The sequence below is a fragment of the Ruditapes philippinarum genome, unplaced genomic scaffold (genome assembly GCF_026571515.1).
Source record: "Ruditapes philippinarum isolate M1 unplaced genomic scaffold, ASM2657151v2 ctg2283_1_1_1_1, whole genome shotgun sequence".
Lineage (NCBI taxonomy): Eukaryota > Metazoa > Mollusca > Bivalvia > Venerida > Veneridae > Ruditapes > Ruditapes philippinarum.
In genome coordinates, this window is record NW_026866577.1 from 14,297 (window position 1) to 41,903 (window position 27,607).

Consider the following 27,607-nt stretch of genomic DNA (forward strand, 5'->3'; position numbering starts at 1 on the left):
TGCCTGTTTGTATTAGTTTAGATCAGGCAGGATGACAATGTTCCTTTGGAGTTGGTTCCAAAGTGTGATACAGTGGCAGGGGTGGGGGACGAGAGCTTATGTTAATCTCATGTAACCTGTATTTTCCGTAGAATAAGCTTTAAGACAAGGTAGATTAGATTTTAACAGCTACATGTACCAACCCAACAACTGATTTCTGATTATGACTGGGTTGTGCTCATTGTTGTAAAACTGTTTTTATTAAAAGTGATCTATGTAAAAGTAAAACGTAGAAATACAGTACTCAGTTAACAGATCTAAACAATGATAAATTTGCACTGCTAGTAAATTTTTCTGAGACTTGTGCTGATCTGATTGACCGTGTTTAAAAGTTACAAAAGTCTTATAGTCATTTGAAATGAATTACAATGATTGTTGGTTTGGTATTGGGAAATGTTCTATTTCAGGTTTCTGGTGGGGATAAGTTGGCTATAACACATTGTGTTACTAAGTCTCTGATATTGTAGAAGAGTATAAGGGAATTTCGTAACCTAAATTATTGTACCCAATTCCATTCTAGGATATTTAGCATGTAAGTAACCCTACTCCTGTACATGTAACTATATTCTGACAGGTTATACCATGCTACTGATCTTTGGATTTCTTGATACTCTCCGAGAATATTTTGCTAGGGATGCCAGGCACACAACTAGATGAGTATTCTCTAGTTGAGGACATACATGTACAGGTATAGGAGTGGTAGACTGCAGTTTTGACATATATGTTTATTCTAAAATTTTGTTGAAAGAACCAGATAGTGGGTGTCCCTTTTTAGGTAGTATGTGTTTTTACACCAGTTCAGATATGGGAGAGATGATGACACTTTTAAATAACATTTCAGCTGCAGACAAGCACCTGGATAGATCCACTGATCTCCCATATTTTACAGTTGCATGTGGCTGTAACAGTCATATGACAACTGTCATGGTTCACAGAGAGGTCTCAGCTTCTAATTTGCATTACTTATAGAAAAGTGGAAACCAGAGTAGACCATTGACCTTCCATTAGCCTGGCAAATAGCTTCTTCATATGTTAATTTTGGGATTTAAACCAACAGTGTTATCACAACATGTCAACCAGAGGCTCCAATCATTAGCATATAGCCTTGTCAGATAGCAGAATAGTCATTTAGATGCCATTGTAAGCAATTTAATGTCTGCTAGGACAGAATACACACAAGACGACATAGTAATTAAAAGTACACAGGAAAAGGACAATACTGTTGAAATCAGTCCAATTTTAATCTTCACATTATCTATTCCATTGTGTCCAATATACAGTATCAAAATTATAAAACTAAGCAAGAATACAGACAATTGAGTTTAAATAAGCTTTTATTTCATTTTATTAAATGAACAATGATAACTTTTCAATCAATTAAAGAAGAAGCACTATGTTAATTTCAATCCAATAACACTCTCAAATAAGATTTGTGATATCCATCTTTTTTGTTACTTTACCAGAGATTCTATTCATCACTGAAGTTATTTTAAATGTAATTTTGTATGAAAGTATATTTTCTGGCTCATGTAACTGAAGCCAATATGAGTCAGAACATGATGATGATGAATGAAATATAAACTGGCGATGAAATAAACCTTTTTATCATTTCAATGTATACTGCATTATATGTTTTCTTTTTAGTTAACTTCTAAATTATGTCTAACTCCAAAATCTTGTACACTACTGTTTCTTTTGACATTTGTATTAGCTTTTAAAAAGAGATAAATATAAATTGTATTATAAAGTTCAGAATGAGAACTCGCTTTGATGCAGCATATTATATAGAATGTTTCCCGAATCCTCTCAGTTGTAGGTCATGTATCTAGGTGTTGAACTAAATTTAGCATAAGCCTTGATAACTTTGTTAACTGCTTCTAAAAAGTCTTTTTCTGTCGCCATTTTCCTACGAGCCCTGATAGCAAACATTCCAGCTTCAGTACACACACTACGAATCTCAGCACCTGAAAATGACATAAAATTCATTTTTTGGATGTATTTTTACCACTATTTTGCACTTAAGTGTCAACCTTTGACCCTCTATAAATAAAGTTACATTCTTTTAAAGAGATCGCATTGCTTTTGTTTTCAATATGAACTTATCATTTACATAAAACTGTTAACTCTGTAAGTGATATCAAAGTACCAAAGTTCAGCATCAAACAATTTAGTCTAGTCCAGAACGAAGAAAGTGCCTGCAGGGCTAGTGATATTCTAGAGGCACATGCCCTATATCATTGCCTTAAGGTCACAAACTTTTCCATTTTAAGAGCAGAAATGTCAATACAAAAATTATTATTTAACCTAAGAAAATAACTTTGTTCAGTAGCTGTTACATCACCTTTGAACAGAAGTAAATTTCTTAATATACACCTATATTTTCAAGTCATAATTTTCTCCTAAAAAAATACCCAGTTATATACACAAATATGGCCTAACAATGGCAAATTACTCAAATACTTAACTCAATCAAGTGTGTTATACAGAAGTCTAGCTTTTTTACAATTAAGCAACAGTTAACCTTAACAGTTAACCTACTTAATCTGTGTAATGAATTTGTCCTGCTTTGAATTTGAAACAACATATTTAAGTTTGTTCAGATTGCATGTAAGCCTGGCCCTATACTGGTGGCGAAGGCTAATCACCTTTTGTTTCAGCAGGTGAAGGGTTAAGAAGGTAAATGTTTATTTCAAAGTTTTTCAAGAATCATACCTGTACTGTTAGGACACAATCTAGCAAGAAGCTCGTATCTGATGTCTTTTTCAACACTCATAGAGCGTGCATGGATCTTGAATATATGTGCTCTACCCTGTAAAAAATGATTGGTTCATGAATACATGATTCATTATCTAGACAAGAAATTACTTTACACAACTATGACAACAAATATGTCAGTTTGTAAACCAAACAAATCTTTAATAAAACAATAACTGGTTCCTATAAAACATTTGCTTCACATGAAAAGGTTCATTTTATAAAGAGGCAATCACAAACACCCCACACCACTTCCGTGACAAATTTTAAAAGGTTAACTTTTGTATGAAAAATATTTTAGTTGAATAGCTCAGATGTTCATTTGAGTCCAAATAAAAGGTTAATTACAATGGACCAAAAAGTAACAGAAATAAACAGTGTTTTAAACAGCCTTAGAATATATAAATTACTTCTAGATCAGGCAGACCAAACTCAATCTTTCTATCTAGACGACCAGGTCTCATGAGGGCGGGATCAAGAGTATCTGGTCTGTTTGTTGCCATGAGAACCTTGATGTTACCACGAGGATCAAACCCATCTAGCTGGTTGATAAGTTCTAACATGGTCCTCTGTACCTCATTATCACCACCAGCACCGTCATCAAACCGAGCACCTGTATCATAAATTGTTAAATAATTCCTGGCCAAAAAGTTTAAAAGTTCATTTATATTATGTCATCATATCGTAGAACTAGTATCGTTTGTTTGTTTCATTTTACGCCTTTTCCCAACAGAATTTTAGTCATATAGGCGGATAGTTTCCTAACCATCATTCCTGGAGAGTTACACCAGTACTAGACTACCTTCCTCCTAGCTAAACTACCAAAGCATCTCCCGGGGATCGAACCCATGCCAACGAGGTAACTGGATTAGAAGTCACTGACTCTAACCCCTCGACCACGGAGGCGGTAACTAGTATCGTAAACAAGAGCTGTCGGTAGGACAGCACGCTCGACTATTCTAAGTGCTTGATAGTAAAAGAGCCTTGATAATGTTAAATTTTTTAAGATCACAAAAGGTCTAATTTTTTTTTAATAAATTCATGTTATAGGCCTTAGAGAGTCTAATTATACAGTATTGGCTTGACTATTCGGAAGGTAATGTCACAAGGTTGTTTTATTGAGTATAATAATACTAATTACCTATGAATACATAAATTTGACAGAAAAGGTACAAAGGCTTCTAATTAAGATGTTTTATCAAGTAAATCACTGCTTTATTATTATGAATGCATAAAATTGTCCCAAAAAAAGGCACAAACCCTTCAGTAGTAATTGAGATAACAGCTTACAAGCAAAACTTTACCATGAAATTTCTAAGTTGAAAAAGGGGAGAAAAATCAGCCTAAATGCAAGATAGAATTATGGATCTTTGTCAGTGACCTACAATTATGACCCTAAATTCATATGTGAAGTTTTAAAATAAATATCTTTAATAGTTATTGAGATATGTAAAACTTGCATGTAAACATTAACCAAGAGACTAAGTAGAAAAGGGGATATGAATCAGCCTTAATGCAAGATAGAGTTTATGGAACTTGGTCAGTGACATACAATTATGACCCTCCAATTAATGACCCTAAGTGCATGTGTAAAGTTTCAAGTAAATATCTTTGAAGACCTTTAACCTTTAACCAAAATTTCTAAGTTTCAAAGGGGCAAATAATTCTTCAAATTTTGCAGGCAGAGTTATGCAATTTTGCAAATGATGTACATTGTTACTATAAAAAAGTTATTTTTAAATTTCAATTGAATATCTCAAGCAATAATTGAGATATTTGGCTTTACAAAAAAACTTTAACCAAATTTCTAAGTTAAAAAGGGGCATAATTCTGTCAATATTGTAGGCAGAGTTATCTAACTTGTCAATCTGATGTACCTTGTTACTTATAATAAGTATTGTAAGTTTCAATTGAATATCTCAAGTAATTATTGAGATATTTGACTTTACAAAAAACTTTAACCAAAATTTCTAAGTTAAAAAGGGGCATAATTCTGTCAATATTGTAGGCAGAGTTATCCAACTTGTCAATCTGATGTACCTTGTTACTATAAATAATTGTTGTAAGTTTCAATTGAATATCTCAAGTAATGATTGAGATATTTGACTTTACAAAAAACTTTAACCAACGCAGACGCCGACGCCGGGGCGACTACAATAGCTCTCATATTCTTCGAATAGTCGAGCTAAAAATGCAAAGTTTATAAAAGGAAGCTTTCAAATTAAGAAATTTAACCCTTGATAATAATGCTGCTTCTTAGATTTTATTTTCTTTGTGTGTTTAAATTTTCTTAATGTTTGTTATTTGGTGATTATATATTATTCAAAGATTATTTGTGTAATATTTATGTAAACTATATGTCTTGACCATATTTAGTATGTGTAAATGGTCAAAGTCATTTGAAATGCTGATTTACCAATAAATGAAATGAAATGTTGATCTAGATGATATTTCTTCAACTAAAATAGAACTAACATGCTCATTTTGATAAAACTTCAATTAATATCATTTGGAAAAGGTTTAAAACCTATTAATGAGAGCTTTGTTGAAATAATAACCTTCAAAAACAATAATAATATCTAATCTTAGCATATTTCACTGATTATCTTCTACTTCTTGTTTCTATATTGCATATTGTTAATAATACATGAAAGGCAAAACCTTTCAAGTCAATGCTGATTATTTTATGCCTTATTTTATGCCTTTTTATATTTTGTTGTGGATTTAAATTATTCAGTATTAAATTGACTCCACTGAGGTTTTTTGATGTGTTAGGACTCGAAATATTTGAACAAATTAATGGAGATCTGGCCCAATAACTTGTGTATCAATTTTCAGGTTAAATATGGCCATAAATAAAACTCCAAAAAACTTGACCTACCTCCAACAGCATCAATTTCATCAAAGAAAATAATACAAGCTTTCTTGTTCCTAGCCATCTCAAACAGTTCACGCACCATTCTTGCTCCCTAAAATATATGATATAATTTTTTCAGAACTCATACATCTTTACAGGTTATAAATTTGAATCCTGCCAGAGAAAAGTGCATTGGGGATATCCATCTTGTATGGACAAAGTTGGTGGTTATACTCATGGGTGAAGGGGAATGTGGAGTTTTCATCCACTTATGAATACTGTGATTTATAATGACCTATTCAATATCTATGTGACTTCAAAAGTAAGAAGATTAAGAATAAGTTCTGTATACAATTAAATTAAAATATAGAGTGTTACACTGATATTTTACACTGATCGTCAAAAGAATATTTCATTATAATAACTGACTTTCCTCTTAATCTGTAATTGAGCATAATGTTGATTTCCTTTAAAATTATATATAACTGACATTATAACAGACTGACAGTAACTCAATGTTTATAGTAAGTAATCAGTGCCCAACCAGGATACTTGATACAAATGTAAAGTTTTGTTTTAGTGTATATAATCTAGAGATTTATCCTAAGGACCAGTTTGTTCTAGTTCTTCGGACCTGCAAACATGTACACTCCAGTCCTTATGTATCTACATTTCATATCCTGAAGTCAATCTCATAATTACTTTCTAGAGTTTCTTCTAGAGCCATTTATTGAACACAGAAACCAAATGAAGACACAAAATGTACCAGCAACAACCTCCAGAAGACTCGTATATAAACCAACTTAAAAATTACATATGGCAGGCATAATAAAAAGTCTCGGGTAAATTGTTTTTTTTATTTTAAAATTCAAAATATGAATATTTGTATACCTCCCAACATAATTTTTGGGCCCAACCCCCGGATCCATAAATCTGATAAAAGGGGATTTGGTTTTTGTTTTTTACAGTCGGGCACACAACGTCTTGCCAGTACCCGGTGGTCCAAATAATAAAACCCCTTTAGGAGGCTCAATACCAAGATTCACAAATTTTTCAGGCTGTAAAAAAACAAAACAAGAAAAATATATATTAAATCAGTATCAGATCAGTGATGTTATGAGCATATAAAAAGAAAACACATATAAATTTATACTCTACAGAAATTTATTTATTCATATTATCTATTTACAAGAAAAGTTTTTTTTGTAAGTCAAATTCTTGCAAGGCAAATGAAAAGAAAGCAAGATAATACATGCCTTTTCCCAAATAAATTTTCATGAACTTATAGAAATAATGCTTAACATAATTGTTTGTTTCATTTTACGCCTTTTATCAACAGTATTTCAGTCATATAGGCGGGTATTTTCCTAACCATCGTTCCTGTAGAGTTACACAAGTACTAGACTAACCCATCTCCACCTAAACTACCAAAAATCTCCCGGGGGGTCAAACACACGCCAAAAGGGGTAAAATTGATTTAAAAAAAGTTTCGATCAACCCTTTAACCCCAAAAAGGCTTAAAACTCTTGCCCAAAATAGGTCGGGAAAGGCATTTTTTTGTAGGGGTAAATTTTAATTTTTTTTTAAAATTTTTTTTTTTACTCTCAGTAAACAAAAATTTTTTTATAAGGTGAACCCTCGATTGTAAAAATTAACCAATCACTTCTAAAAATATAACAAAAACAACAGAAAATATCTCCCAACTTACATGAAGCAATGGTGTTTCTACAACTTCTCTTAATTTTTCAATCTGTTCCTTACACCCACCAACATCACTGTAAGTTACATCTGGTTTCTCCTCTACCTGCATCATTGTTACTGATGGATCAATCTTTGGTGGCAACGGAATGTGAATCTGATACTTGTTTCTGTCAACTCTGTCAAGTAACAAGAAAATTTTAGATTTCAAAATCAAAAATGTTATGGAATAAATAGAAAAATAGAGGGAGATAGTGTAATTAGCAATGACCAATGGTGCAAAGATATGCTTAAAGGCAAATTATGCCTCAGAAATGCTTTAATTTTTATTTTTCAAAACAATTTTAATTTTGTTTTACTTTTACGGTATCCAAAAAGTTACTCATTGCCAGAATCCTCTTTTTCATCTGTTGCCTTTTGGCAATAAGTACAGTTAAAGTAAATTAGTATTTTGAATGAAAATGAAAATAATACTTTGTTAACTTAAATTTGGCTGCTTTTATGATAAATTATTTGACATTTTATCATTATTTTTTTCAGGTAACAAGCTCTAACATTTCTCTAAAACCAATTTTTAAACATTTTAAAATTCATGTTTGCCTTTTGTAAAGAACTAAAAATGTATTTTTGTTGAGGCATAATGTGCCTTTAACAAAGGAACATGTACTATTCAAACAAGAAGCCTAACATTTCTTTTTTGCACCTGAACATTAATCAACTCAATTTTTCTGTTCTGTATATTTAATTTCATCTCTTAATAATCCAATCTTGAAAACATTAAGAACATTTCTTCTGAGTGTGTGATGTTGTCCAAAAAGTTGATCAATTCTTAAAATATGCTTAAATTAAGAATTCTCCAGCTTGTGTACACTGAATATTAGAAGGGTTTCAGCATTTTTATCAGGGCAAATAATAGTTCCAAATTCAATGTCTATGATATAACTCAGCAAAACGTTAAAAACAGAATTCTTCAACAACTTACCCCACTCTCATTCCTTCTTCTATGTCAGTTGGAGCCACTTGATCCCCCAAGTCCACAACAAATTTAGCAAACTGTTTCACATTGATAATGTATTTTGGGTCATCAGAATCGGCATTTATGATTTTTGTACATCTTGCTACCTGTAGTGGTTGCTCACCTGCAGAAATGGGAACAAATTACAGCAATTTAGTTACTACGTAATAAAGTTACTTGTAACAAGTACATGACTCAAAGCCAAATGTAAAATGTAACATACATGTATAATCGAATGCCTGATTAACAAACCATGGTTCTATATACTGTACATGCATGAACATACTAGATTTATTGGGATCAGAATGTTAACATCAGCATAAACCCGTAACCTGCTCAAAACAGAAAGTTACTGACCTTTGCCACCAGTATAAAGCCAGGCCAGCTTGCACATCCCTGGGGCTCTATACTGTTGACTTCTTTATTTAAAACTTTCATCTAAATATCCCAAAAATTGATAATTCCAAAAATAGAAGACTGACAAGCCTATTTAAGAAATTCAGCAAACTACAGGATCAGAATTTTACAAAACAAACTTACTCTGTAAGGTCTGCTTGTCGGCAGCTAAATCCCATAATGCAGGTGGTCCCAAACCTGTGTCTGACTCTTTGATACCTTAAATGACAAATAGAATACTGGATATACTATGAACTTAAAAAATAAAACCCAGAATATTAATACAGTGTTTTCTTAAGAAATTTTGTGATTTTTCAATTCTGATATATTTCAATTCTGATATATCTCAATTCCGATATATTTCAATTCTGATATATCTCAATTCTGATATATCTCAATTCTGATATATTTCAATTCTGATATATCTCAATTCTGATATATCTCAATTCTGATATATTTCAATTCTGATATATTTCAATTCTGATATATCTCAATTCTGATATATTTCAATTCTGATATACATGTACACTGTATAAGGTTGAATACCTCATATGACTTTGCCTATTTTATGGACAAAATTTTATGTATTATTTGCCAATCAGTAATATCAACCAAAGAAATTACCTTTTAACCTATGTTTGGGTATTAAAAATAGACTGACATTTTAATATTAAACTTGCATCTCAAAAATAGGGAAATTACATTTCTTTGTCAAATAAACACCGGTATGTTGAAAAAAAAACTCACTTCAAGAACTTACAAAATTACTGTTATATCAAGTTATTAAAATCCAACTATTTCTCCTCTTATCATATCAGGTTACTATAATACGAAATTAAACTTGATAACAGGAAGTGCCGCAATGCAACAAAAACCAGGTTTTCAACCACCAAGAATTGATATGACAGGATTTAGGAATGAAATATGACAGTGAAGACAACATGATGTTGTTATTTGTACCAACACAGACAACTGGGTTCAGAAGTTCAAAAATATAACTATACTGGATACCAGAGTATCAATTCTCATCGAAATTGATGAGAATTTCGTCAAATAAAATTAAATTTTCATTTTTTTAGAGATTTCTATCAATTCCACAGCTACAAGCTATCTTATTCAAATCTATATAAAATATTCAAATACTTGTTATCATAAAATTTACCAATTTAATGTAAGAACATACATTTATATTTATGTAAATGATTAATCTATAAACTGTATGCTTTCAATAAAAAAACAAAAAAACAACAACAATTTATTACCTGCAAGTTCATTGACTTTCTTGAGACAGTTTTGAATGTCCTCCTCCACCTGTTTGATGGATTTACTGTACTGTCCTACACCCTGTATAATAGACAAAATAATTAGCATTGTTATACTGTCCTCTCCCATGTATCTCGTAACCACAGAAACATTGTCAATCAGAAAATGAAGTAAACATCCTATCTTCTTTTTGTCATTACATTTTCACAATCTTAGAACAGTTTTACTTGAATTAATAAGAAAATTAAAACAAGTGTAAAAAGTAAAGTCAAATCCCAGCATATAGTTTAAAATAGTAATTTTTATATAAAGAACTCAATTCTGGTAGTCAGGGTGATGCAATTCACATGCATATAACTCTTTCTTATCTGTGTGGAGATAAACAATACAAAACAAGCAATTATCATAGTATTGCAAGCAATCCATAAGTCCCCTACCGATAAGAGCCCAAGCAACATTCTGAAGGGCCATTGGCCATTCACTTAGGTTCCTATTTTAAGTAAATTTGTTGAAAAAGTTCTTTAAAAGTGATCACAGGAAACAGTTTTTATGTACAGACAGACAGACTGAAGGACACTCTAAAGTTATTTTTTAAACATCCCTGTTATCAAAATATAACATTTTTAAAATCCTATCATGATTGAAGAAGTTGGAGTAAAAATTACCAATTTCTCAAGTTCAAAAGGGGCATAATTCTGGAAATAGTCTTGCTAGAGTATTGAACACTCACAAATGTTGAGTGATAATAAGAAACATTTATATGAAGTTTGAAGTAGATACATTCAGAAAAAGAAGTTATTAAAACAAGAGCTGTCGGTAGGACAGCAACGCTCGACTATTCTTAGTGCTTGATAGTAAAAGAGCCTTGATAATGTAAAATTTTCAGAGTTAATAACAAAAGGACAAAATTTTTCTTTAAATCCATGTTAAAGTTATAGGCCTTGGACAGAGTCCTATTATGTTCTCAAAGTATAAAATATCAACTTGTTTCAATAGAATATGAAAATATCTGAGGTGGAATGCAAACCTAAAAGTAAATTCTTAGTTGAAAAAGGGGTATAATTCTGTCAAAATGCCTGACACAGTTACCTCCTCCTGTCTACAGGTTGGGGTTATAATGGTGAACAAGTGTTCAAAGTTTCAAAGCCATATGTCAATGGACTTTGAAAATATTTGAGGTATTACAAAAACTTAAAACATAAATTCTAAGTCGAAAAAGGTGCATAATTCTGTCAAAATGCTGGATACAGTTACCTCCTCCTGTCTAAAGGTTGGGGTCATGATGGGGAACATGTGTGCAAAGTTTCAAAGCCATATGTCAATTGACTTTGAAAATATTTGAGATATTACAAAAACTTTAACATAAATTCTAAGTCAAAAAGGGGCATAATTCTGTCAATATTGTAGGCAGAGTTATCCAACTTGTCAATCTGATGTACCTTGTTACTATAAATAAGTATTGTAAGTTTCAATTGAATATCTCAAGCAATAATTGAGATAATTGACTTTACAAAAAACTTTAACCAAAATTTCTAAGTTAAAAAGGGGCATAATTCTGTCAATAATGTAGGTAGAGTTATCGAACTTGTCAATCTGATGTACCTAGTTACTATAAATAAGTATTGTAAGTTTCAATTGAATATCTCAAGCAATAATTGAGATATTTGACTTTACAAAAAACTTTAACCAACGCAGACGCTGACGCCAACGCCGGGGCGACTACAATAGCTCTCATATTCTTCGAATAGTCGAGCTAAAAACATGTTTTTTTCATGAAAATTTTAAGTTCAAGGGAGGTTATTCTAATAAATTTTGTGCTAGAGTTGTAAACCTTGTCACATATGATGTGGTTGATGACAAGCAATTTATATTTAAAGTTTGAAGAAAATACCTTAAGAAATAAAGAACTTATAGTGAAAAAACTTAAAAACTAGAATCAGAAATCTTGAAATTCAGTCTATTTGCCATAGCAACCAGAATTTTCAACATAGGAAGATAAGAAAAGGATGTGCATAATTTCCATACTGCCATCTACCCATATGACAAATTTCAAAAAAATATTTTCAGTACTTTTTGTGTTATCACTGGATCCAGGTTATGTGTAAAATTTGCCATATTTTCAGTCTATTTGTTGCCATAGCAACCAGAATTTTCAACATAGGAAGAAAAGAAAAAGACGTGCATAATCTCCATACTGCCATTATCCATATATCAAGTTTCATAAAAATATTTTCAGTACTTTTTGCGTTATCACGGGATCCAGGTTATGTGTAAAATTTGCCATATTTTCAGTCTATTTGTTGCCATAGCAACCAGAATTTTCAACATAGGAAGAAAAGAAAAAGACGTGCATAATCTCCATACTGCCATCTATCCATATACCAAGTTTCATTAAAATATTTCAGACTTCCGGAAAGTTGAAAAAAACTGTCAGACATTCGGTCTGACAAACCATGAAAATCTGACGGACCGAAAAGAAATCTGTCGGACCAAATAAAATTGATCAAAATCAAAGATTAACTTGTGTTTGTATTTCTAAGACACTTTTTGTTTTTAATTTTTTCGCTGTAAAATCGGCACATTCCTTACAACGCATTTTCATCTCCTCCCTATCATACACCAACGATTCACTGTCTTGCTTCTATTTTTCATTAAATTTTGTCTCATGTCTATTCTTTTTATCCTTTTACTGCTGTTCTGCGCGTTCCTCTGACGTAGATTTTTGATTTTTCCCAGGTTTGGCACCTTTAGCGACGTCATTTTGTATACATGCTGCTTGGATAAAAGCCGGACAGTCGGACCGATCCGTAATAAAAACTGGTCAGACCTGATCAAAATTTATCGGACATGTCCGTCGGACCGACATATTTCGGGAAGTCTGATATTTTAAGTACTTTTTGCGTTATCGCGGGATCCAGTTTTGTGGACAGACGGACGGACTGACGGACGGACAGACAGACGGACAGACTGACGGAGGGTAAACCTAAAGTCCCCTCCGGTAAACGGGTAGGGGACTAAAAAGGTCCAGGTAGTGTTTTCCTCTTTAATTTTTTAGATGTTTCATTATTCTATATGTAATAAAGTATTGTAGTAAGTAAGCATGTTTCTTACGGATAATCATCATTTTACTTGTAAAAAAATAAAATTGTTCAAAAATGAAAAAAATACCAATATTTACTCAGAAAACATTTTATGCATTGTTCACTAAATAGAATAAACAGATAAATTGTCTATTCAATGATAAAGAGGACTGATATAATGATATTGGCATAATATAATTATGTTGGGTTATATTTTGTGTACTGGAACTGGCCTGCTTCGTATAACAGAATGGATAACAGTATTTTGATGCTGCTTCTAGCGCCTATCTGTAAAAACAGGTTTAACTGCATGGCTAAAAATTGGAAAATCCGATAAGGAAAGCGAAATATTTACTGTGGTCATCAAATCTACATGGAAGAATAAGGTATATCTGAACTTCAGTGAGATTGCACCTTGTCATGACTACATGGAAGAGTTAGCTGGCCTAACTTTACACTGATGTTATAGGCCAACTACTATTGCTGATAGTAAAAGGTTAAAATGCTGATTACTTACATAAGTTTTCAGTAAAGCAATATCTCCCTCATCAAGAGCTGAAATAAATAAAACAGTAATACTGTATCACATGAATTTATAATTAAGTCTCTGGAAGAAAGTTAAGATAGTGGTTAGAACAAGGGCTGTCATTGATATGATATATTTCAAGCTTAATATCAACTATATTGATATAGCAATTGCATAGCTCTCATCAGACAAAAATGATATGTGTAAAATATGGCAGAAATGGGTTTTAATGTGTACCAGTGTTCCAAATTATGAATCAAATGTTGAATATAAATGACATTAACAATATTAGATAATTCAATGAATGACAGCCCTAGTTAGAACCAATGCTGACTGGACTGAGATAAACAGATACTAAAGTACAGAGTTATTGCCATATCATTGTGGTGGTTATATACAATATAGACCCAATCAAGCAATCTTCAGATAGCTGTTTTCATACAACACATATGTAAACTATGCATACACAACATGTATTTAGTTATTAACGTGAATTATGTTGGAAAAAATTCTAAAAATAGCAACAATTTCTAAAAATAGCAACAATGACGCAATTTCTAAAAATAGAAAAAAATGACGCAATTTCTCAAAATAGAAAAAAAATGACGCAATTTCTAAACATAGAAAAAATGACGCAATTTCTAAAAATAGAAAAAAATGACGCAATTTCTAAAAATAGAAACAATGATGCAATTTCTAAAAATAGAAAAAAAATTATGGAATTTTCTAAAAATAGAAAAAATGACGCAATATAATATATGTACACACACACACACATTTATATATATATATATATATATATATATATATATATATATAATATATATATATATAATACATATACTATACATGATATATATATATATATTATATATACACACACACAATAAATGCACAAATCTGAGAAAATTCAGTAATATAACCTTCAAGGTCAAGGTCATTAAAGAGCCCAACCAAATTTGGGTTTGATAAACAACAAGGTCTGGTCCTTAAGAATGTTCTGTTATAATATGAAGTAGGGCTGGGGCGAGTATCCGAGTACTCGAATAATCTCGAATCAAAGTGAAAAATCGAGTTTGAATATTCGTAAGCCCAGAGATCGTTGATCGCGATCTAATTTGTTTATATACATTCACTGTTTCTCACATTCTTTAAATCGAAAATAATACGATATGAGTATAAATTATATGAAGTTAACCTAAATACAATTTGCCGGTTAAAGACCATGTACCATGATGCTGAGCTAGGAAGTAATTGGTTTCAAAAAGACAAAACAAAAATACTCATCCAAAGAATAAAAACATAAACCTAGTTTATATTTTATATGTTTAATGTTTAGTATTGTAGTTGTTTTTAAATATACATGTTTTTATATCTAATGTACATGTTTTATGGGTGTCTTGATAACAAAATATTTGTGGTTCGATTTGTGAATCGTAAGTGCGGAATCGAGGTTTGGATCGGATCGTACGTCACTTATCCGACGATCCACACCCCTAATATGAAGTTTATCCCTTCAAAAATAGCAAAGTTACAGTTAGTTACCGCCAAAACAATGAAAATTTCAATAATTTGACCTTCAAAGACAATGTCATTAATGAGTGAAGGTCAAGGTCTTTCGGTATATTTTTAACAGTTATCTTTGAAGATTATTATGTTCAAGTTTCAAGACAATCCATTCAAAAATAACAAAGTTACAGCCAATTATAGCCAAAAAAATGAAAATTTCAATCATTTGACCTTCAAAGTCAAGGTCATTTATGAGTGAAGGTCAAGGTCTGACTGGTTATTTTTAAGGGATATCCTTGAAGATTATTATGTTTAAGTTTGAAGACAATCCATTCAAAAATAACAAAGTTACAGCCAATAACAGCATGAACAAGCAAAAATTGGACTTTTAACCTTGAAGGTCAAGGTCATTTATGGATGAAGGTCAAGGTTAGTGTGGTCTACTGAAAGGTCTTGTCCCAAGGGTTGTTGTGGCCAAGTATGAAGACAATACACCAAGAAATAAAAAAGTTATGATCCAGGTACAAGTTTTCGGACGGCAACGGCAACGCCGACCTGACTATAACAATACCTCTACTTTTTTTTCAAAAAAAAAAAGTCGAGCTAAAAATTATAGCAGCATCTGCTTTTGCAATAATATTCCGAGTATTTTTTTGAAAGCTACCACGAAGAGGAATTGGAATAAGTATTGTTTTACTTGTTTTCCAATCCAGTCTGAATTACATTATTGTGCAATGTTTGTAAATGCCATTTTATGAACAATTTATTGAATAAATAAAGTTCTAACTAAAGCTATGACGGTCATTTTAAAACAAATATGGTATATAATACATGTACGTCATAAAAACATTTATAAATAAATACACAGTACTGTACATAGTGCATTTTGCTACACATGAAAGTAGAAACCTAACTTTATTGCATATACTTATAAGTTCAGTCTAACCAGTATTCAAATATACACAGTTTCAACATTTCAAACAAGAGCTGTCGGTAGGACAGCAACGCTCGACTATTCTTAGTGCTTGATAGTAAGAAAGCCTTGATAATGTAAAATTTCCTAAGTTAACAAAAGGGCAAATTTTTTTCTTTAAATCCATGTTACAGTTATAGGCATTGGAGAGTCCTATTATGCTCTCAAAAAGTATAAAATTTTATCTTGTTTCAAAGCCATATGTCAATGGACTTTTTTTTTAGGTATTACAAAAACTTTAATGAAAATTCTAAGTCAAAAAAGGGGCATAATTCTGATAGAGTCACCTTCTCCTGTCTACAGGTTGGGGTCATGATGGTGAACAAATGTGCAAAGTTCCAAAGCCATATGTCAATGGACTTTGAAAATATTTGAGGTATTACAAAAACTTTAACATAAATTCTAAGTAAAAAAGGGGCATAATTCTGTCAAAATGCTTGATACAGTTACCGCCACCTGTCTACAGTTTGGGGTCATGATTGTGAACAAGTGTGCAAAGTTTCAAAGCCATATGTCAATGGACTTTGAAAATATTTGAGGTATTACAAAAACTTTAACGTAAATTCTAAGTCAAAAAGGGGCATAATTCTGTCAAAAGGCTTGATACTGTTACCTCCACCTGTCTACATTTTGGGGTCATAATGGTGAACAAGTGTGCAAAGTTTCAAAGCCATATGTCAATGGACTTTGAAAATATTTGAGGTATTACAAAAACTTTAACACAAGTGGTTACCAAACGCTCGGGTGACTACAATAGCTCTACTTATTCTTATCGAATAGTCGAGCTAAAAACTAACATCACCAAAGAAGTCAATTAGATATAATATACATATATACAAACAATATACATTTATAAAGACTCTCTACATTGAATCTCTTAGTCTATCAAGCAGACTTGAATGCATTGGTGCTTCAGTAACATAGACACATGAACATGAGCAATAAATCAGACACACATTGACATTTGCACATTTTTTAAAGTTTACTTCCTTCTCTTTTTCATTTGGCAGAATTTTACAACTGCAGGCACAGGGTTGAATGCCTCAACCTCAGGGCCCTCTTCAATGACTCTCATTAACTTTGTAACTGTGTTGTGGTTGAGACAACTACGTCCCTTTGTCTTTATTTTGTTATGGACACTGAATCCACGTTCACAGGCAACAGATGTTACAGGGGATACAAGGACAATACTAGCCAGCTTAACAAAGTCAGGAAAAACATCACTATAATTACACAAAATGTAAGAACAAGCATCTGCAAGTGACATAGTCAAGGATTTCAAAATGACTTTCACCTGAAAGTAATCTGAAACAGCTCTATCATTGTCGATAAATCCAGACTCACCACCATACAAGTCACAAAGTTTTTTCAATTCTGTTTGGCCATGGCTTTCCAAGTCAGTTACATTTTTAGGAATTTTACTAGGACACAACACTGTGTTAAGAAGCTGTAGACTTTTCATTGATTCTTCATCAAACCTACTCTCTATGTTCTCTGTTATTTTGTTTAGATACAGAGATGTTGTATTTTGAAACTGCATCCTCAACTGTTCTCTGTCAGTCAATTTCACATTGCAGTACATACCATTGTCACTGATACCATTGTATGTCTTCTCTAATTCTGGTCCATTTGAATTTTTTAATTGCTGTTGACTCTACCATGAAATTTACAGTCTCTACATCAACACTGTCTGACAGTCTCTCTGAAAGATCTTAGACAATTTGCACACTACAGACAAAACATCTTTCAAGAAGGCTGACACAAGGACAAATGTCACATTTCTCACCTTAGCTAACAGACCCTTGGTGTCAGCATTACCCTTGACGGCTTCATGTTCCAGAGTATTGTAAACAGAAGAAAAGTCTATGATAGCAAGAACTGCACCTTCAAATGAGAGCCATTGGAAACTGGCTGGTTCTTTCAATGTGAGATACAACATATCTTCATCTTCTAATATCTGTGACATAGCATGAAGCTCATTGTATCTCACTGCTGAATTATTGAAGATTTGTAAATAAGTTTCAGTATGCATGCACAAGTCCGTCAAACAATCAATTATTGAGAATCATCACATATGTCTTATGACTTCAAACGGTCAATATAATCAACACAGCAATTTCCTCTGATTGACTATGCTGTGTTTGTCGCATGCCCAAAGATCATAAACACGCGACCTCTACTTCAATCAATTAGATTATTGGAAAAACTTGCGTCCTGATTGGCTGTGCATGCATTGTATTTGACACTGGTAAAGCCCCACCTAAAAACTTACACATTAGCTGCGGTATATTGCATATTAGAAGGACGCAATGACACGCTGATTTGGAATTATATGCATATCTTTAAGCGTTCTTTTGCAAAAATTATGCGTAACAATACCCTCAAATAAGTGTTTCCGAGAGCCCTACATGCAAAGCTCATGTGTCTCATTGTTTACATTGTCACTATTTGGGCTTCTGTAAATTCCACCAATCAACATTTTCTCTTTTTCATTTAGTCATTTTTCGCACCAAGAAGATTCTTTCATAGGTATCTCATTTAAGTTTTCAAACTTTTCAGCCGACATAAAATCTTTCATCATAATCGACAAATCGTCATGACGTCTTGTTGCAACAGTATGTTTTAATTAATTTGAATAGAAAAAATCAATCTTTCAATCTGTTATCTAAGTGTGAGATTAACTTTTGGCCAGATATACTAGGGCAATATCAAGTATGCCTTGTTCTCATATTTTCGGGGGTTCTCATATTTTCGTGGCGTCATTTCCGGTCGTGAATGACAGCTTGTGCATTTGTTTCGACTCTCCAAAAAGCAGTCAAATTTTCGCCGACACTTATTTCTATCAATTACTACTGTTAAATAAATGTTGAATGTCAAAAGATTTTCATGTTCTCTGTCAATGTCATCAGGGCTTGAATTTAACTTTTTTGGCCACTAGCAATTTTTTGCTAGTGGACAAATTTTTAACTAGCAAAAACTGAATTCAACTAGCACTTTTTACAACAATGATTTTTTAATTCCAAAATTTTTTAAAATTTTAATTTTTTTGGATGAGTTCGAACCACAGGGACCCAGCGCAGTGTTGGGATAGTGTAAAAAAGTAATTTTAGAAAAAAAAAATATACTGTATATATAATATATAGACAAGGGGTTGAACTCGCCAAATCGGCCGAATGTCACTAGTCCAGTATAAGTCAAAATTGCAAAGTCATTTTTACGTAAATCATATAAAGCTATATATCAAATTGCAGCTAAATGACATCACTAGACGTTGACAATAACATAAATGTCCCCACTTATACCGTTTTTGAACAACAAACCGATATTTCGGATAGAATATCGTATTTTTGCTAGGTCGGACACGATCGCGTAACCTGTCCCTACGCGATTTTCTACGTGTAAAAACACAATTTTAAACCATGTCATTGTACCAACCCGCAATAAATCGATAAAACAAATTCAAAGAAACAACTTACTGCTGGAAATTGTTCCAAAACCAATCAAGTATAGCAAAAATTCAGTTCTTTTTTATTACTCTTCCGTTAATTTTTTTTTGAAGCCATGATACATAATCGGCTCCGGTTGTAAGACGCCGTTTGATTAGACGATACTGTGACCCAGGTCAGCTTCGTATTTTAATCAACCAATGAAATAATCCGTTTCAAATCGTTCACGTGATAGCCAATGGATGCTGATTTCAACTTTCATTTTCACATTCAGAAATTTGTTGTTTACAGATGTAATAAAACATTTTAAAAATCCATTTCCGGCGGTAAGTTGTTTCTTTGAATTTGTTTTATCGATTTATTGCGGGTTGGTACAATGACATGGTTTGAAATTGTGTTTTTACACGTAGAAAATCGTGTAGGGACAGGTTACACGGTCGTGTCCGACCTAGCAAAAATACGATATTCTATCCGAAATATCGGTTTGTTGTTCAAAAACGGTATAAGTGGGGACATTAATGTTATTGTCAACGTCTAGTGATGTCATTTAGCTGCAATTTGATATATAGCTTTATATGATTTACGTAAAAATGACTTTGCAATTTTGACTTATACTGGACTAGTGGCATTCGGCCGATTTGGCGAGTTCAACCCCTTGTCTATATATTATATATACAGTATATATTTTTTTCTAGAATTACTTTTTTACACTATCCCAACACTGTGCTGGGTCCCTGTGGTTCGAACTGCCCGGGGTACGAATCAGCAACGTTACTTTCTACTCAAAAACTTGATTTAGGGGACAGGGATTCTTATCAAATGTCAATCTACATGTAAAAAAATAAAAATGCAATATTGTCGCCATACCGACGATGTCTGGTCTGGATTATGGGCACAACAATCGGCGCAAACTATTTTGGCAACATTTCCATCGTCATCTAGTTCGTACGTAAGACTGACGTGCAGTTCTTTCTCCCAATTTTTAACCATTTTAACTGAAGGTCTGATTGACTTTCTTTTGATAGACTGTGAATCATCTTCTGTACTCAAGTATTGTTATCGGAAGACACATTTGGCCAAAATAAAAAATATGTCTGGTTCAGGGAACCCGACCGACCCCATTTTTTTAACGCCGACCCTAAACTTTTTTTTGATTTTGGGTACGAAAATTTTTGGGTACGAAAATTACAAATGTGAAAATTTTGTTTTACGATGCCTGTTGAAATAGCCGGTGAGTAACAATCTTAAAATAATCAAAACATATTTAATCTTATATGATCAAAATCAACAACAAGTAGAATTGTGAATGTTTCTGCAGGAAACAGACAAATTTTCAATTGTCTCATATTTTCGCGATGCCGCTTTTTATAATTAAAAAAAAATGTAACCAAAAGGAAGATATGTTTTGTTAAAATGTGTGTAATAACACTTAAAATATACTTTAGGAATTTAATTTAAAAGATATTGTTTACATTAGTTGAGATGGAGCCATTACCAGTATGTGTTTGTACCATACAATGAACATTTTCCTTTTTAAGGGAGGGGGGTGTAAGAAAACAGCATAATGGTCTGATGATGTATGTTTTTGAAATTATATTTCAAATCTTTTCAATCACTTTTATGGTACAGTGTTTTCCATTTGGGGCATATTACCATTTTCCTGAATAAGCTTTTTCTCTGTTCAAACTCTGACTCCCCAACCCCTTTATAGTAACTCTGCTATACATCATATTTGCCAACTGCATATAAGTGCAGCAAAGATGGCTTTACATATTCGATGTGATCTGGAACTCCTACTTTTTTGAGCTTGGGAGTACCAAGACTCCTTCTTTGTGTGAACCCTGCAACTGTTGGCACCAGTTGCACATCATATATCTATAGACTTGCGCCCCCTGAAGACCATTTGAATATGTTTAATATTAAAATTATATATAGCTGTGTTATTTTGGTCCCCGGAATAGTGCATATCAGATGCTCTAAGCTTATAATACAGCATTATTATTAACTTGTTACAGAGGTGACCCTTGATCTTTTAATTGTCAGACCTGTCAGATGCAGGTTAGCATAGTACAGCGGGTGATTCAAAGGGAAAGGGTACATAATAAGCAGAATAGAAAGCAAATTAGTATGAGAATACAGGTGCTACATGGTTAAATGACTACATACAAGAAATAAACAACACAATATCACATGCTGATAGTTTATTACAAAATGGTGTTTGCATTGATTGGTTACAATCTTTGTTTAAGTAGGTTAAGAAAGCAACACATCTATATACTGATAAGACATTATCCTAAGCAAAAAAAAAAAAAAAAAAAATCCCTACCCTCCTAATTTTTTGGACCAATGTTTCCTGAACCAGACATATTTTATTATTTGGCCTTTGCTTCATTAAGTGGGAAGAAGTTCGTATTTTTCTTTTAGACATTTTATTCCGATCACGCTTGATTTACACGGACAAAATGACATTTGGACTGGTTTAAATTTGTGTACTTTTTTAAGCGAGGTTAAGGTATAGAAAATGTAAACCAGACAGCAAGTGCGTGCATAGTTTATAACTCGGCTTCCTGCGAATATTACGCCCCATTTATATTTCGGATTTTCCTGACAAGCGTATTCCATTTTTTCTTCAACTCGCAAAAAATTGCGAGTAGTCATAAATCTAACTCGCAAAATCATTTTTCAACTAGCATTTTGCGAGTTTGCGAGTGTTAAATTCGAGCCCTGGTCATTTCAATTATAACAAGCAATTATCATAGTATTGCAAGCAATACATAAGTCCCCTACCGGTAAGAGCCCAAGCAACATTCTGAAGGGCCATTGGCCATTCACTTAGGTTCCTATGTTAAGTGTTGAAAAAGTTCTTTAAAAGTGATCACACGAAACAGTTTTTATGTACAGACAGATGGACTGAAGGACACTCTAAAGTTATTTTTTAAACATCCCTGTTATCAAAATATAACATTTTTAAAATCCTATCATGATTGAAGAAGTTGGAGTAAAAATTACCAATTTCTCAAAAAAAAGTCTAAGTTCAAAAGGGGCATAATTCTGGAAATAGTCTTGCTAGAGTATTGAACACTCACAAATGTTGAGTGATAATAAGAAACATTTATATGAAGTTTGAAGTAGATACATTCAGAAAAAGGAAGTTATTAAAAAAAACAATGTTTTTTTTCATGAAAATTTTAAGTTCAAGGGAGGTAATTCTGATAAATTTTGTGCTAGAGTTGTAAACCTTGTCACATATGATGTGGTTGATGACAAGCAATTTATCCTTAAAGTTTGAAGAAAATACCTTAAGAAATAAATAACTTATAGTGAAAAAACTTAAAAACTTGAATCAGAAATCTTGAAATTCAGTCTATTTGTTGCCATAGCAACCAGAATTTTCAACATAGGAAGATAAGAAAAGAATGTGCATAATTTCTATACTGCCATCTACCCATATGTCAAGTTTCATAAACATATTTTCAGTACTTTTTGTGTTATCACTGGATCCAGGTTATGTGTAAAATCTGCCATATTTTCAGTCTATTTGTTGCCATAGCAACCAGAATTTTCAACATAGGAAGGGAAGAAAAAGACGTGCATAATCTCCATACTGCAATCTATCCATATATCAAGTTTCATAAAAATATTTTCAGTACTTTTTGCGTTATCGCGGGATCCAGGTTATGTGTAAAATTTGCCATATTTTCAGTCTATTTGTTGCCATAGCAACCAGAATTTTTAACATAGGAAGAAAAGAAAAAGACGTGCATAATCTCCATACTGCCATCTATCCATATATCAAGTTTCATTAAAATATTTTGAGTACTTTTTGCGTTATCGCGGGATCCAGTTTTGTGGACGGACGGACTGACAGACAGACAGACGGACGGACTGACGGACAGACAGACGGACGGAGGGTAAACCTAAAGTCCCCTCCGGTAAACCGGTAGGGGACTAATTATTTCTTTTCTCATCTTTATACATTATTTTCAACTACACAGCAACAAAAAAGAACCTGAAAACGTATCTTCGCCTAAAAATTCATCCCCGCACTTATGCCTAACTTAAACCAATGTCCCGAAATATTTTGAGTGCAGTATAGAATTTGAGCGCGTGCAACGTAACTACCGAAACGAGGCCATCCAATCAAAATCCCCGAAAATATGAGACAGCTTCTGAGCAACACAGACTACCCAAAGTGAAAGTAGAAAGATTAGGATTTATTATTAAAATACATCTACATGTTACTCCCGAACAATCAATTCTGGCTATGACTGGGAGCAGAGGTTTATTCAAGCGGACGCCCGCTTGCCCGCGTCGGGTAGAAATCGCTGCGGGCAAGTGAAATTTGAAAGCAAATTGCCCGGTGGGCAAGTGAATTTTCATTATGCATTCTATTAGCTTTGATATCTTTTGCCGATAATACTTTTCTTTCCGTTCATATTACAGTCAAACAAGTGTATTTTTAACTGTTTCTGATTGTAGTTAGACTCCTATCAACCAATCAAATAACGTAAAAAAACTTTTTCCATTTTGCTTTTTTTCAAAATGGCGGGCGGCGCCGAAAGTTTTTCCATTTTTAAAAGGAAAAAGTCTACAGCAATTAAAGAAAAAGCCACGGCAAAGAAAACATCTGATTTTCTGAATAAATAGCATAAAATCACAAAAATTCAAGATGAGTTATGTCAATAAAGACTGACACATCTGCAAGGTTCAAGAAAGAGCAGAAAAATCAGGCCGTAAAAATCTACTCCTTTGAATCCTGTACGCTATTTTTTTCTTCGTACGGTCATTCTTTAACTAACTGGCGTCGTCAACTCATTTGCAATAGGCTTATAGAATTTTTTTAAAATTCGTCACCAGTAATCTTTTTTACACAAATCTTGACGAAAAATCATAATAGTCTTGAACTGTTGTTAATTTATTTTCCTTTCTCCCCTACAGCAATGTTTACAAATATTCTAGATCTATTAATAAACAGAATAAAATAATCCATATAATGTTTAAAATCCTTTTTGGTAAATCACAGCATATTGTGTAACTATAAGTCATCTGAGGTCAATCTAGGTCATGCCTAATTTATGACCAAAACAGAAAAAACCTCCTTAGGTGAAACATACAGCAAATGACGTATATTTCGTCTGACAGTTCTTTGAACCAGTCAGTGCTCTGAACTGTATGATTACTGCATGCGATGAGTCCCTTTGATGTGACATAGGTTAAAACTTCAAATAAATTTCAATACACACAGGGAGGATAGGAATCAGACAGATCAATTTAAATTGAGTATAACACATCCTGTCATGGACTTGGAGCAACTTGTTGTTTTTAAAAATGAAATAAATTTGAAAGGTACATAGCTAGTTTGGTAATGCAAACAAAGCAAACATATTTTTGATATTTTACATTGTTTGAAATCAACAATAAACATTTAAATCCTATCACAATTTTCAACAATCAATGTACTGTTTCCTTTTTAAAGTTGTAATAGGGAATAAATATTTTTAAGGTGATAGCATCTGAATGTTAATGTATTTTAAAAGTCACCTGGAATAGGGCCTAATTATTACCTGTAATTTTTATAAGCCTTAACAGATCACGACTATTGTTAATCTTCATTTTCATTTTACTATTTTGATGTGAGGAATCCCTGACATTTAGGAGTTTTTCTAAATTTAATCTCAGGGATTTCTATTGAATCCCTGGCAAAGACAGTTGTGTTGACAAGCAATAAAACATAATATTTTATACAGTAGGGAATTTAGGACTATTTTACTATCTGAGGCATAAGTTGATAGGATCTGCAATAAATCTTATTTTTACCCATAATTTTTGCTTTGATTATTAACAATCTTCACATTTAAGATCGGGCGACCTGTTTTTCTTGGGGGCAAGTAGATTTTCAAAGTTACTTGCCCTTCGGGCAAGTGAAAGTCAAAACCTTAAGTAAACCCCTGTGGGAGGCTTAATGTTATAAATAGATTATTTTCTTATTTTAAACGTTCCTTTTTTGTTTGTCATAGTTTTAACTTACTCTTGATATTTTTTGTCTTCCACTTACTATTAATTTAAAAACGGTGACTTCAATTTAAAACGTTAACCCCCCGAAAATATGGGTCAAAAGACAAAACTTTGACTTATCCTGGATTAGACCCCGGGGTCTAAACCAGGAGTATATATATAAGGTTCATTCCGTTTTCTTTAGTGTATTATATACAAGTTTTACTCCTGAAAAATACATAGGGGTCTAAACAAGGAGATTGCCGACTTTTGTCAATACCCCACCCACCTCTCTGAAACATAAAGTGAGTAAGCACAAAGATTGTATACATATTCTAACAATGTACAATTACCTTGTATCGGTTTATCTTCTTTATTTTCTTCTTTAACTTTTCTTTGATCAGAACCTAAATGGTCTGGCATGATTCAGAACTTGCAAAAGGCGATTAATATTCTTAAAAGAAAAGGACCAAGAAAACCGGTGAACAAGCGTATTTTTTTCAAGCGTCTTATTACAGAGATTTTTAAAGGGTCGGTCTAAAACGCAGACGCTTATGCAGACAATATAGGATATATAGTAAAACGCAGACAATATCCATAGATATAGAGTGTTTTTACAAAACGCAGACAATATAGAATAAGAAGGTGTAAATTAGACACTAAAAAGATGTTTAGAATTGTATGTTTAAGATTAAAATTTTAAGATATTAGAGATTTGTAGGTATGAATATTTGATAATAAATTAGAATTCAAAAAAAAAAAAAAAAAAAAAAAAAAAAAATTATGATTTTTTATTAAGATGATAGATCTATCAATTAATAAAAAATAAATAGTGATATAAAAAAAGTTTTTTTGACATACCATGCTTGATTTGAATAAACTTTAATGAATTTAAGATAAATTGTCTAATATAAGTTTTGTTAAATTTAATAAGAAAAATTTTAATGGGGACACTAAAGTAAATTACAAAACAAATTTAAACAAAACAGAACATATTTTTATTTCATTTTTATAAATAGTCCATCTACAAAGAAATCATTAAATAGATAATAAAAGAATGTTATAAAGAATTTATAATTATTAAAAAAAAACATTGTCATGTAAAAATATAAATATAATTATCATTAAAAAAACGTGTTTATCATATCAAATCAATACATATCTATATTGTCTGCGTTTCTTTGCAAGTACTATATACTCTATATTGTCTGCATTTTACTATATGTTCTATACTGTTAATAAAAGAAATACATTTCTGCAAATTCATCTTCACTATATATCTATATTGTCTGCGTTTCTTGCAATTACTATATACTCTATATTGTCTGCATTTTACTTTTTGGTAATTTACTATTTGGTTATGCTTGTACTGTGATATTGCTTTTCGCTTAGCTTGTTTATACCTTCTTCTGTCAATAAGCAAACATTTTCAGATGTTTTATCATATCTATATTTTCTATTAGCCAACCTCATTTCGCATCGAGCATTTTCACAGTCTTAATTAAACCACGAGCTTTGAAATCCCCTTTCACTCTTTCTATCTGCATCTTTATCATATATGTTTACAGTATTAAAACCAAAAATAGAAAAGGCTATATTGTCAAGAATACTTGACTCAAGAATACTTGACAAGTCACCAGTTCCACTATCTTGGCCAATATCTGAATGACGAAAATATTAACAAGAACGTGTATTTCTTTTAACATAATATTTTTTTTTTATAATTTAGCAACATTTCTTCTTTAAAACGTATATATACAAACATTTGCACTAAGAACATTATTACACATAACATTTTCACAAAATACACCAAAACTTATCTGTAAAGACTCATGTATAAACATTGTGAACATTAGTTTCAGAAATAAAGGGAAATAAACCTTAAGAGCATATAACGTAATCAATCAAACTATTTTCATTTGGCATTGCTATTCGTATTGGTAAAACCACCAATCCCAGCATCGTCACCACATCGCCCTTAATAAGCGAGCTACTTCTAGTTATATCTAACAATTTTATATCCTAGCTATTGACAGTTTAATACGTAGAAAATGTAT

General features: G+C 32.2%; 1 protein-coding gene across 1 annotated transcript; it reads right to left on the reverse strand.

Annotated features, from left to right (window-relative positions):
• Positions 1-1,355: 1,355 nt before the first annotated feature.
• Positions 1,356-26,065, reverse strand: LOC132732959 (26S proteasome regulatory subunit 7-like). Its single transcript, XM_060719499.1, has 11 exons — positions 25,904-26,065; positions 13,620-13,657; positions 10,022-10,103; positions 8,904-8,978; positions 8,331-8,487; positions 7,359-7,527; positions 6,625-6,708; positions 5,675-5,762; positions 3,204-3,406; positions 2,752-2,848; positions 1,356-2,003 (listed from the first exon to the last, which is right to left on the reverse strand). Exons 1-11 carry the CDS (start codon positions 25,971-25,973, stop codon positions 1,846-1,848), a joined length of 1,221 nt encoding a protein of 406 aa, XP_060575482.1. The 5' UTR covers positions 25,974-26,065; the 3' UTR covers positions 1,356-1,845.
• Positions 26,066-27,607: the final 1,542 nt, after the last annotated feature.

Coding starts and splice junctions, on each gene's coding strand:
- LOC132732959 (XM_060719499.1), bottom strand. CDS start 25,973: ATGCCAGACCATTTAGGTTCTGATCAAAGAAAAGTTAAAGAAGAAAAT. Junction 13,658..25,903: donor AGAAGATAAACCGATACAAG/GTAATTGTACAT, acceptor TATTTATTTCAG/CTCTTGATGAGGGAGATATT. Junction 2,004..2,751: donor ATTGTGTCCTAACAGTACAG/GTATGATTCTTG, acceptor TGTCATTTTCAG/GTGCTGAGATTCGTAGTGTG.